General features: G+C 48.0%; 1 protein-coding gene across 6 annotated transcripts in view; it reads right to left on the bottom strand.

The window, feature by feature from the left end:
* FMNL1 (formin like 1) overlaps positions 1–13,300 on the bottom strand; it is a 181,476-nt gene that overhangs the window by 35,314 nt on the left and 132,862 nt on the right. For all 6 annotated transcript variants that reach the window (XM_084804350.1, XM_084804349.1, XM_084804354.1 and 3 more), the window contains 6 exons: positions 11,426–11,575; positions 10,990–11,115; positions 10,042–10,303; positions 9,114–9,440; positions 7,560–7,684; positions 1,013–1,215 (listed from right to left, as the gene is read on the bottom strand). In XM_084804350.1, the coding sequence (XP_084660476.1) occupies positions 1,013–1,215; positions 7,560–7,684; positions 9,114–9,440; positions 10,042–10,303; positions 10,990–11,115; positions 11,426–11,575 (1,193 nt within the window). The remainder of the gene's footprint in view (positions 1–1,012; positions 1,216–7,559; positions 7,685–9,113; positions 9,441–10,041; positions 10,304–10,989; positions 11,116–11,425; positions 11,576–13,300) is intronic.

A 13,300-nucleotide genomic window follows, 5' to 3' on the forward strand; every position in this document is an offset into this window, starting at 1 on the left:
AACTCAGTACTTTTAGGCAACGATGGGAGATTGGCTGAGCTGTAACAGAATGTGGTGCTCATCCTAAACAAGCAGAAGGATTCAACTAAAAAATAAGTATCGCTAGGTGGTGATGGGTACTGACTCCTGGAAGACCCAAATATGGTTCCCTTTGAGTCTCAACATCTTGGCAAGCCAGGAAGACCAGGCTTGCTCAATTGTTCCACCTTTCTCTGCTAGTTCTGATTCTTCCCAGCCTGGACTTCTGATTGGCTGGGAGCCATATAGAAATCCTCCCAGGTAATGTCAGGCAGGGGCACCGCTTTTATTTATTTATTTATTTAAAACAGTTCTTGGCCGCCTTTCAGGGCAGAAGCCCTCCCAAGGCAGCTTACAGCAATAAAATACATAAAAACAGTTAAAACATTAAGAAGCGATAAAAACATAAAAACATGCCCTGGACGAGAATGGAAGGGTTTTTTCCTTAGCTTAATTGCCATGCATGGGGTGATTTTCAAGGGGGATTGCAGCTGGAGAGGAAATAGTTAACTCTCCCCTTCCCACATGCTGCAACACCCTTCCCACAATCTCTGCCTCCATGGCAATGAAGCTCAGAAAAAAAAATTCCATTGGTTTTGGATGATCTGGAGCAGGGTGCAAATTAACTGAAGAATATGTTTTACTTGAGATTATTTAGACGAGAAATTAATTGGCTGGCTCTGCCTCCTGTGAAATTTAAATAAATCCTACTAATTATTTCTACATTTGCATATATACAGACAAAGCAACATATGCAAATTTTATGCAGATTTGGGACCTAACCATCTAGCAACACCCTGATGTCAGGTCAACACCATTGTTAACAACTGCATCAGCTGAGTTCCCTTCTGTTTTTCCCCCAAGCCTTCAGTTTTTGTATGTGTGTGTGAGAGAGAGAGCATGCATGCGTGCATATCTCACCGGATCTCCTCTACCCACCCTGCTGGGAAACTGAATCAGTGCGAAAATAACTCCCTGAATACATGCCACTTACGTCTGGATGGCCTTGCAAATGCCGTCAATGGCGAGCCGCCCCTTCCGGAGTGTGATGGCCAGGTTCTTTGCCCGGTTGCATTCAATAAGCGTCACCTTACTAGGGGCCTTCTGGGAGGTCTTTGCCTTCAGGGAACAAACTTCCAAGCTTGGGCCTTGAGCTTTGGTCTTGAACTTTTCCTCAAAGTCACTCATGTCAAGCTCCTGCACCAAGAAATAGCACAGCATACATTGGGCTGGGCAGAGAAGGGGGATGGAGCATTGGATATTTATCATGAAAATTATGGAGGATTGCATTATCTCCAGGAAGGCAAGAATCGCATGCTTAGCGATCTTTGAAGGAAGTCCTGGCCCTGCGGCTCTGCCTCCAATTTCTGTATATGGCTAGGCTTATACCGGAGAAAGGATACCAGAGGAGAGACCAGGAGAGGACAGAACAGGAGAGCCAGAAAATAAGCCCAGTGGGCAAAAAACATCCCTCTGGAGAGCAGGGCAACAACATGGAGTGTGCACAGCAGGATAATCAGATAAGGAGAATTATGCCAGCCGCATGAAGGGTGCGGTTCGATGCCTCTGTCCCACCAACCCAGAATGGATTTTCACAGTAAGTATCCAATGTTCTGTCCTCTGGTTGGTGGGAGGAGGCATCCAAAATGTGTCTAAGCTACACTCCTTAGTGGCTGATTATTTGGGATGGACCATGCTCTGGAAAACTCATCTCCTAAAATAAGCCTCCACAGAGGTGAATTTGTCTACCCTGTAATACCGGGGGTTGTAAGAGTTAGGGTTAGGGTGTGCAAATCTCTGTTAGTGGTGCATTGGTGGAGAAAGCCACTGAAGAGGCAGGAGATCATGTGGAGTGAGGGATAAGGTGTGAGTGCCTTGGCAGATGTTGTGAGAAGTATGCCATGACAATATAGACTTTAAGCCATCTAACTACGGTGGATCTGAACACCTTCCAGCCTAGGGAAGTGGAGTGGAAAGATATGAATAGTGAGTCAGTGCATCTGCAACATTTGGTTCTACATATGTAGATTCTGATTGCCCTGTGCACATTCTGAGTGTCCTGCACCACACCTTCTTTTTAGGGGTGGGAGGGGTTAGGGCAGAAGGCAGGAAGCGAGAGCTCTTGAGAGCAGTGAAACAAGGAATGAATGTTTGGTATGAAAGAGGGATCCAAGCAGAGAGTGACAGGAGTCCTTGGTGAAGGGGCAAGGGTGGTCTCATGCTGAGAGAGCCCCCAAGCTCTGAGATCCTTCTAGCTGATGTGACTGTGACCAGGAAGGCCACCTTGAGTGACAGGAGCCAAAGCTGCATGGTCAATGCCTTGAAGACAATATGTAGACTCCAGGAGAAAAATCTATGCGCCACCAGAGGAGCCAGGAGTGGCGTGCCTTGAAGAAAGTGCTTTAGATGGGGGTTAGAGCCCAAAGATGGGCCCCCCTGGCCTGCATAGGACTGATGCCAGCACACAGGCCTGCCAGTGCAAAGTGTTGGGTCATAGACCAAGTCAAGTCCTGTTTGCAGGAAGGCTTACAGGTCCTTGATGCTGGCCTTAGAACAGGAGACAGATTTTCTCTTGCACCAGACAGAAAAGGCTTTCCACATGCTGTCATAAACATGCACAGTAGATGGTCTCTGGGCAGAGAGAATGGTGCTTACCATATCTGTGGAAAAACTGAGGTGCAGGAGAGCTTCCTCTTCAGCCTCCAGGCGGGCAGGTGGAGCCACCCGGAATCTGGGTGCAGGATGGGGCCTTGAGTGAGAAGGTTCAGACTGGTGGGTAGGAACCAGGGGACTGACTGTGCCCATTGCAGGATTTCAAGGAACCACAGTCTCCTTGGCCCACGTGGAGCCGCTAGTGCTACGGAGGTTGCCCGAGTATTACTTTCCCAGAACCCAGAAGAGGACAGCGGGGAGGAAACAGATACAAGAGCTCTGCAGGCCCGGAGGCTGCATGCTGGCCCTCCACCATGGGTGTCAGGAAGCTAGGAAAGAAAGGAGGAAGCTTGCTGTTTTGGGGGGAAGCTCACATGTGTATGGCCATGGTGCCAAAGTGGGCATGTAACCAAAGGAAGGTTACAGAGCCCATTCCCCTGGGTCTCACTTGGGTCTTGGTCTGCTGAGGAAGTCTGCAGTCATACTGGAGATGTCCTGAATGTGCTGGGCTGAGAATGATGGAATGGACCACTCCACCCACTCTAGGAGGCTTGTTGCCTCTGGGTAGAGTGCCTGGGATTTCACCTTTGCAATTGATATGGGCCTTTGCAGATGCATTGTCTGTTCTGACGAGAACATGGTAGTTTGCCCTGAAATACAACAGGGAGAGAACTGTGGTCTGGAGTTCCAGCTAGTTGATACTGTGGATGGCCTCCTGTGGGGACCAAGTTTCCTGCACCACCTGAATCTGGCAATGAGTGCCCCAGCTCAAAAGACAGGCATCTGGTGGGATCCCTGATGGGGATTCCCTTCTTGAGGCTGTGTAGGAAGAAGAAGAGCTTTACATCTGGAGGGAGGAGAATTGGACAGTGACGTTCCTGTCCTTCTGATAGGGCAGGAGGAGCCATTGCAGTGGCTGAGAGTGAAAATGAGCCCAAGGAAGGACTTGGATGCAGGGAGCCATGAGGCCTAGTGGAAGACCGCTGCCCACTGGCGGCCCTATCCTGTCAGAACTGCTGGCATCCTCCCTTCGAGGACTGGCCAGCTGTGGACTTGGAGATGGCAGGGGTCTGGGGTCTGGAGGAGAAGCAAGAGTGGAACCAGGCTGTGGTGCCTTTGCCTAGAAAACCTTCCGTTGGGCCAAAAGGGAGGGAAACTGTTCTTCTGGGGCTTTTCACCCCATCTGTGGGCATATGGCACAGTTCTCTTATTGTCTCTAGTTCCTACAAGTATGTCTCTCAGGACATCCTCCTGCAAAAGATGCACCCCTGTAAAGGGGGACCATGGCCAAATTTGCTCTAGAATACGTCCTGGTGTTCCAGTGCTTGAGCCAAATGGGCATGTGGGCACTGTGGCTGCAGAGATGGCTGAGGCAGAGAAGGTGAGTGCATCTTGAGTAGCATCAGCTACAAACAAGAGAGATTTGTATAATTTGATTAGGTCTCTATGTACGGTCTTGGTCAAGGCCCTGGTTATTTAGAAGATCCTTGATCCAAAGGAGGCAGGCCCTGGGGAAAAATGAAGTGGAGGAGACTCTAATAGAAAGAGCTGCAGCCTTATGGACTTTTTTGAGGGCTATACTGGATCTTCATCCCCCCCCCCTTAGGGGCTAGGGTGCCTTGCGGGAGCGCCACCACAGGGGCATCCACTAAGGGGACCTTGAGGTTGCCCATCGCCTCTTTCTGCCCTGGAGCAGAGCAGCCCATTCACCCTTAACTAGCCTGTTAAAAACAGGTGAAAAGGGTGCTTCCCTGTTGGGCGCTTTGCTCTGGGAAAGCCTCTGCTCCTCTGGAAGCAGCCCCAAAGATGGGGGCAGAGGACTGTCGCCAAATTTGCCACTGGATTGTGATGCTGAATGCAATCCAAGAAAAACTATAGCCTTGGAAAGTAATGGGAGACAATACTCCGTGTTGAACAATCTGTTTTTTTAGAAGAATCTTTAATTTGGGCAGAATCTGACCATTCTCTCTCCTCGTCAGAGTCATCATGCAGAGGTTGAATGTTTGTGACATTTACTGGAGCCAAATCTGCTCCGTCTGGGGACACACAGGGGTCAAAAACCCCAATTCTCCCAAAGCTGGCCTGGGGCTCCTGGCAGGTGGCATGGCAGTTTACTGAGAATTATTTGGGTGGCTACTGGGTGGAGTCTTGTCCACATCATCATTTAGAGGGCCTGTTCCCTCTCTCCCACTTTCACCTTGTTCCACCCCTTCTGCTTTCTCTGGCCAGTGTGTGTGTTGGTGCCCCCACCCTCCCCAACCTACGTCCAACCCTCCCTGTCTTGTTTCAACGCAGGCAAGAGTCTTGGGCAAGGTGCAGATAGACCCAGGAGCAGCAGCAAGAGAGCCATACACAGGAGTTCCAAGGAGGTTTTGCAGGCACAGGCAGAGGCAAGGTCAAAGCAGTCCAACTGTCAGTTCACAAGCATCAGTTTTATCAAGCGTCAAAGCCAATCAGGGGGGTGTCCGAAAGCGTTGTACAGATGGGTAGGCGAGGGTCTAGGAGCTTGTCAGATCTGGTGTCTTGGATGGCAATGCTGGGGTTAAGGTGCTGTTGTTTGCAGCAGCAAGCTGGCGTTGGCTGGGCTGATTTATAGCTGGTCGTTAGTCAGCACAAGTGGCTAATTAGGTAAGCGGGTTTCTTTTAAGGGAGGCCCCATGCTGTGACTTCCTCTTGTTCTTTTGCTGCTTGCATCTGATTCTCTGCCAACCAGAGGGATGGATTATCTCAGGCTCTGCTTCCAGCATTTGGGGGAACTCAGGAACTGTTCAAGAGGCACCAGGTTGCTCCTGTAATGTTTCCAGGGGAGGACCGTCAGCCAAGGCCTCCTGTTCCTTGCTTAGCTCTGGCTGGGGCCCATTGTCCTGGCTCTCCCCCTCCTCTTCTTCCTCAGATGAATTCTCCAGGTAGGGCATGACACTCCCCACCTAATTTTTAAAAAATTATTTCCCCTCTAAAACTGCAATAGCACAATAACAGCAGGACTAAATGTGCAGACCCATTGATTTCATTTTACTTGGAGTGCTGGAACCATCCGGTGGAGCAGTTCTTTCCTGGGAGACTTTGCCCTTCCCTCTTGTTTCCCCAGTGGAAGCAGTTTTTCCCATCCCATTGAGAAAATCCCCAGGAGTGCAGCAGTGACCCCTCACGTTACTGCCATAGTGGGGACACTCAATCACTTTAGGTAGCCAGCTTTCAATCTTTAACATACCCCCCCTTCTGTGCATGTTTACTCAGAAGTAAGAAATAAATCTCACTCCTCAGCAGTGAAAGGGTTAAAGGCTAACTTTAGTAACTCGCCCTAAAGCGCTCTTTCACTTCTCTGTTGCTATTGCAATGTTGTGCTTCTTTGTTGTTCTGTAGAAACCGTTTCTCCATTGTTATGTAAAGTCCCTTCTCCACTTTCGCAAGCAGGGAAGGAGAAAGGGGGGGATTGGAAGCAGTAAGCAAAAGTGCAGACATGGGGGAAAATGGGGTGGGGAGCAATAACTCCGCAGCAGATTGCTGGGATGCGGTGAAATTGGGGTGTGGGGAGCTCTCAGAAGCTTTCAGATGCTGCACCAGAGGACTGGGGATTTTAATTTCTTCAGGGAAATCTGCACACACAGGGAAAATTAGTTGCTGTCCATTCATAATGTAGTAGCAGCAGAAAGCCTGCGAGCAGGGGACAGGAGAAAGACAGCAGCAACCCCTCACATTACTGCAGTAGTGGGGACACTCAATCACTTTAGGTAGCCTGCTTTCAATCTTTAACATACCCCCCCTTCTGTGCATGTTTATTCAGAAGTAAGAAATAAATCTCACTCCCTTGCAGTGAAAGGGTTAAAGGCTAACTTTAGTAACTTGCCCTAAAGTGCTCTTTCACTTCTCCAATGCTCTCTAAGATCACTATTGCGATGTTGTGCTTCTTTGATGTTCTGTCGTTTCTCTGTTATGTAAAATCACTTCTCTGCTTTATCACTTTATTGCAGTAACTTCTCATTGGGAGCAGGGGGAAGGAGAAAGAGAGAAGGGGTGTTGAAAGCAATAGGCAAAAGTGGACACATGGGGGAAAATGGAGTGAGAAACAAGCCTTACTCATTGGTCTCCCCACCTTCTTTTACTCTATGTCCACTCACCCCATACCCCACTTGTAATAACTCTCCTCTCCTCCAGGAGGCTGTGCTTGGTGAAACTGGAGTGCTTACTTTGGGTTCATGATGTAGCGGCAATGCACTATTTCGATGTTGTGCTTTTATTCAGTATCCATTTAAGATGATTTTTTTTTAAGGTAGAGGCTGCTGAGCAGAGCACACCTATACTTTTGGGGGGATGGCCACCAGAGGTTAGCGGTAGGCAAGGCAAAGTAAATACCATGAGGTAGTTCAGAACTCCTGAACGGCCAGCTGCAAAACGGCAGAAACACCGGGGAAACACTGGGAAGGGAAAGACTGGGAGAACTTCCCTTGACCTGGGTCAGTGAAGTCAAGGCCAAGTGAAAGGCACACCAATGGGCATGGCTATCATGCCAAAGTAAATGAGGATGGTTGGTACACACCACAACAGAAGTGCAGACGAGTCGAATTAAGGAAAACAATTGGACTAAAAATAATCTCAGAACATTTCTGTGAAAATTTCCGAGATGGCTCCAGGATGGCCACGATGTCATGCGCTCCTAACGACCTCTAAACACAGCCAACTCGCAGCAAATTCCCCGTGGAGGCACCCCCCTGGATGAAGGCAGGACAGGAAATTGGAGGTGGAGCTGGAGGACTCGGACATCCTTCAAAGATCATGCAATCCCTTTCTTCCTGATCTGTGATAGCAGATAACCCAATCTTTGGATGTCTCCTCCCACCAACCAGAGAATGAGAAGAAAACAGGGAGGACAGAGCTCATCCTGGACTTACCTGAAGGACCTTCTCATCGTTAAGTTCATTGAAGACAGTCCCATTGATCTGGTTAGGCTTCAGAGCCACCCAGTTGAAGACAGGCATACGGAATTTGGTCTGTATTGGCTTCTTGATCTTGACAGCTGCCAAAGAATAAGAAAGCCTATCAGGGCTTGCACATGCTGCCCCCATCCCAAATTAATGATATATCTCTTTGCAGGCTTATCTTTGACCAGGGCCTTTCTGACAGATTTGGGCACAGAGAGGTGGAAAAATCAACAGCTGTGTTCCACCTAGAGTTGGGTAGGCAGAGCATCCTGTTGCTTCTAGTAACCTCAGGTAGCAATTCCAACGTTTTTAACCCTCAACCTTTGGACCCAGTAGAATGGCTGCTGATGTTGATACAATGTTGGACCTGGACCAGGAAAACCTGGGTTCACGTCTACGCTCAGCTATGCAACTTCCTAAGTGGCTGCAGAGAGTCACTGAGTCTTAGCATAACCTCTCAGGAATGTTGCAAGGATAAAATGGGATGATATTGACAACCCACCCCCTAAGGAAAGACAGAGTATAAATGCAGTAAGTATATAGAAGTAAGCTAACAGTCTCTATTTGGGGTCACATTCTGAGCAGGCCACAACTTCCAAAGAATTTCTGATTCTCAGACGTGACCTGTTCTTTATGTGCACTAACTAGAATTTGGTGAGGGAAAAACTGGGAACTCTCAACTTTCATTTCCTTCAAACATTTGTTGTCTTTTTAGAGAGAATTGAAACTCTATGTGACATTTTATGGGGGAGCATTCCAAAGTAGGAGTGGGCTCAGCAGGAAATCTAAATGTAGGGGGTTACAGGGTTTGGCTGTACCACCCTCTTCCCACTTCCAAAAGCATAATCTCCAGGATTCCCCACACACTTAGCCATAACAACCATATGTTCCTCTCTACCACCCCAAAAGCCCAATACCTGAAATGGAAAACATATATAAAATAATTAGGGCTACAACATTTGGCTAGTTAATCAGTTAGATTAATCAGCTGAAATCCTTTTGATTAAAGAGATGCCCTTGATTAATCAGGCAACCCATTTTTATTTTACTGATTGATAAATTAGCTTTAATATTAGTACTTAAAAACTTGCATAGGGTAAGTGCCATCTTGGAAGAGGCACCCTCCCTTCCTTCCTACACAGAAGGGAATGCCTGTAGGTGTTCATTTATTTACTTAAAATATTTATATCCCTCCTCTCCTTCATATATAATAGGATGCCCAAGGCAGCTTACAAATCAACACAATTTAAAATCAAAGAACATCTTTGCCTGCATCAGGCACAATCTAAAAAGAAAGGAATTTTTCTTCAAAACTATGGGGTTCATTCACTGCAGAATTAGATTAATTAACTGATTAAAATGCATGACATAATGAAATAGAGATTTCTTTTTGGAGATGACGACTCTAGACATTATGCAAAATGAATAAATGTATGAAATAAATGTACACATATGTGCATTGTTTTTACAACATTTGGGCATGGAATGCTGTCTTAAGAAAGGCTTTCCATAAATCCAACTAACCTGAACTAGTTGTGATTCCTGGCAAATTCACCCCATCAGACATTGGTGGTGGGGGAGGAGGAGGAGGAACTGGGCCATCCAGTGCCAGGAGGGGTGGCGGGAGCGGAGGGTGGGGCACGTCTCCTGCCACAGGAAGCGGTGGGGCAGGTGGTGGGGTATTGGCCCCAGGAAGAGGTGGTGCTGGAGGAGGGGGAGGAGGTGGTGAGCTTTCCTCTTGAGAAGCTGGGAGAACCACAGAGCCACTGTCTTTGATGAGGGGCAGGGGTGGCGGCGGCAGAATTTCTGGAGCACAACGAGGAATAGGGGATGCAGATGGTGAAGGAAAATCTGGAAAGAAAAGAAGCAAAAATTATTATGATGTAGAAATTAATATTTCATAAATTATTTGTGTGAAGGAAGGAAGGAAGGAAGGAAGGAAGGAAGGAAGGAAGGAAGGAGCAGGTGTGATGAATGCCTCTTCATTTTGTCTAATTGAGGACAAAAACAAAAAAAACCCTTCTGCCTGAGCCTCCCAACAAAGAAGGGGAAATAAGCTATGGGGCAAGCAAAGCACATTAACAGAACATTCTAACGTTTAGAATATTAAAATAAGTAGCTCTATTTTGTATAAAGAAATAAATTTCTGTATGGCGGGTGGAGATTTCTCAGCAAATGCATAAGCTAGCTCCAACAGTTGTTGATGAACTGTGCCATTTCACACTCCTGGGATGTACAAAATTATTGACTGGAAAAGGTTCTAGCCCAGGCACCTCCTTGATATGTCAGATAAGTATAGAGAGCTATTTTCATATACGCAAGCATTCAAAAATATGATCCCCCACCTGCTGCTTGATGCGGCAGAACACAGCAGAGGCCTCCTCGGATTGCCTGTTTCTGCCACAAAATGGATAAGCTAAAGATCCACCTTGTTTGTTCCCTGGGACAATACCTGTGCTGCTGGATGAGGATGCCTCAATGGTAACCGAGGAGGCAGCTGTGGTGTCCACAACAAGAGGGATGATCTCGATGCCCACAATGACTTCTCCATCCAGTCCACGCAGGATCCGGATGCGCCCCTTGTCTTCTAGCTCCTCCAGTTTGTGCTCCAAGGCAGAGTACTGTGCGGACTGTCCTGTCCCTTGAGACTGCTCTATCTGTCGCAAAGGGGGACTCCTTTGACTCTTTGTCTTGCTGACTTGCTCCTGTTTGGCCTGATAGAGAGATTAGAAAATCATGAAGCCTGGATGGAAAACCTAGGGAACTTGGTCAGATTCTGGGCTCTCAGTGCCTTGCATGTGGTGCCAAGGGGCGGGTGTGTGTGGTGGTCTAACTGGAAATCTAACTTTTCTATTTTTAAAAACAAACCCCAGGATTCTCAGAATTCAAATAGAATTCAAAGAAGCAGTCTCTAGATTTTATACTGCCCACTAATGACCTAAATACTCATGACAGTTTTGGGAAGTCAGATGTGATGAGGACAAAATTCTTTCACGGTTGAAACTTCAAGCCTATATTCTTACACAGGTTTTGTTCATTTCAATGGGACAGTAAGAGAACTTCCCACTGTGTTTTGCCCCATGTCAGATCTATGTGTCTCCAGTCCTGCCATCATTACTGTAATGAGCAGAGCGGTAAAGTGAAATAGCCATCTCAGGCAATCGATAGTAAACACTAGCAATGATGGCAGGATTGGAGTCACATAGAACTGATACATGGGAACACAGTGGAAAGTTGTGGGCTTCCTGTGGGCTTCCCAGAACCATTGGTCTGGCCAGTATGGGAAACAGGATTTTGGGCTAGATGGACCTTGGTCTGATAAAGTAGGGCTCTCTCAAGGTTCCTTTGGAATCAGTCCCCTTCAGCAGCTCCCATGATCGGTTCCCCTCTGCTGCCATACCTGCTCATCGCCTGTAGTCCTTGCCCTCAGGGCCTCCAGCTCATGGCGTGACTGACACAACTGTTTCTCTAGCTCAGCGACCTTGGCCATGGACTCATTCTCTGCATCCTGAAGTTTCTCTGTCAGCTGTTAAGAGAAGCATTGTGTTGATAGTTAATTTCAGGAGGGCCAGACAGTAAAAGGGAAGAGAGAGAGCAGACAGGACAACACGGTGGGTAAGGGGGCAAAGCCAGCCCAGCCCACCTGCTTGAAGGGTGAGCCTTGTGCATAGGTATTGCAGAAATGGGAAACAGATCATATGGACTCCATTCTCCTTCTTGTGACCTAGGGACAGGGAAGGGTCTTCTTCCCCAGTCAAGCCACGTCCCTAAGACACTGCCTCCCATTCAGCCCAGGTACACTGTCTCCAAGGGGAATTGTCAGCCAGCTCCCGCACCTGTCCGACTTCCTCCTGCAAGTCCTCCACATGCTCCAGAACGGCATTTTTTGTTTCAGTGTCCTCTAGCAGGGCGCCCACATCAAAGATGTTGTCCAGGTAGGCTTGGATCTGCACCTGCAACTTGTCACTCTCCGTGTAGCGCAGTTTCTGATGAGCCAAAAAGGGGAGATCTTGACATTACAAGCAAAGCCAGGGTTGGTTCTGCCAATTAGGAGGGCAAAGGGATCATGAAGCGGGTGGGCTGAGGCAAGACAGACGAGGGCAAGTGCTGGCATCCGGAGGGTGCGTGGACACTGTTTCAAAGCAGAGGCACTCGCAGAGGGTCGCCACGTGGGCTCCACCTCTAGCATCAAAATGCCGTAGGCTCGCGCAGCACAGAGCCGAGGTGGATGCTTCGGGCACACCTTCTAGGGGCTGGAGGCCATACATCTCCAGACAAAGATCTGAAGAGCCAAGGCCACCCACCTGCTAGTCTGGAAATGGCAAGTCAGCTTTCAGGGGGGAAAACGCAGTGGAACTGATTGTGTGAAATTAATTTCTCATTAAGGACACAGATATATGGATAACTACCCTTCAATGGCATTTGCAATTAGTATCTGTCAAATCCATACCCGCAGCACGGCAGGGGTGGGCGAGAGGCAGCCGCAGGCCACAGGTGCTGCTACTGCCCCAGTGTGGCCCCCGCCCCCCCACCGCAGCATCAACAACTGCGGCGGTGGCAAAAAACGGACGTTTGCTGCTGAAACCTGGCGGCAAAGCGCTCCTGGGTGCTCCGTAGCAGTTCATGGACATTCAATGGCAGGCTGCTGGGGGGGTTGCCGCCACCTAATTCAGTGCTGGAGCAACAGTGAGAGACTGTGGAGGCCACACCAGGGTGGTGGGCCACATGTGGCCCACAGAGCACATGTTGCCCCTCCTGCTGTAGAAGAAAGTGGGGGTACAAATGCGATACGTAATTGCAGATGCCTTTGAAGGATAGTTCATGCAGTCCTTGGGGGAGGGGGCCCGGGGGGGTCAAAACTGCCCCCCGGACCCTCCAAAGTGTCCCACCCGTCCTCTACAGGCAAGGGGGGTAACATATATGGGAGTTACTCCTTTTTATCTTCACAACAATCCTGTGAGGAGGGTTAGGCTGAGAGACAGTAAGAGCCCACAAGTTCATCCAGAGAGCTTCATAGCTGAGCAGGGATTTAAATCTTCAGCCTGGAGACTTAAGGTCTGCAGCATATGCACTAGAGAGGTAACACTTCAGTTGCGTTTTTTAATCATTTGCCAGCCTACTCATTTTTAGAAATGTACCTTTTCATAATATTAATTAGTAACATAACAAATGAATATGATAAGTCAGATTGGGCAACTGGCACAAATACAAAAATAGTCAAACCTAAAATCAAAGTTGTAATTAGTGTCCAAAATGGGGAGGGATGCCATCCAACATCTTCAACTTCAAGTGGACTTAAAACCATCCCACACAGAGGTTACAGCAGTATTATGAAAATTCATCTGACACAAGCCAGATACTTTCCAGCTCTACAATAAGCTTAAAGATCTCAAACAGGATATGTAGACCTGGAAAACGTACACCACAAGATGTTGTGATGGTCACCAACTTGGATGGCTTTAAAAGGGGATTAGACAAATTCATGGAGGATGAGGCTATCAACAGCTACTAGTCACAATGTCTGCATGCCACCTCCAGAATCAGAAATAGCATGCCTCTGAACACCAGTTGCTGGGGAACATGACAGGAGGGTACTGTTGCCCTCATGTCCTGCTTCTGGGCTTCCTAGAAGCATCTGGTTGGCCACCATGGGAACACAATCCTCAATTAAATAGGCCTATGATCTCATCCAGCAGGGCTCCTTATGGAGT

This window comes from Heloderma suspectum, chromosome 6 (genome assembly GCF_057233095.1).
Source record: "Heloderma suspectum isolate Gila_16-S chromosome 6, 16-S_ref, whole genome shotgun sequence".
Classification (NCBI taxonomy): Eukaryota; Metazoa; Chordata; class Lepidosauria; order Squamata; family Helodermatidae; genus Heloderma; species Heloderma suspectum.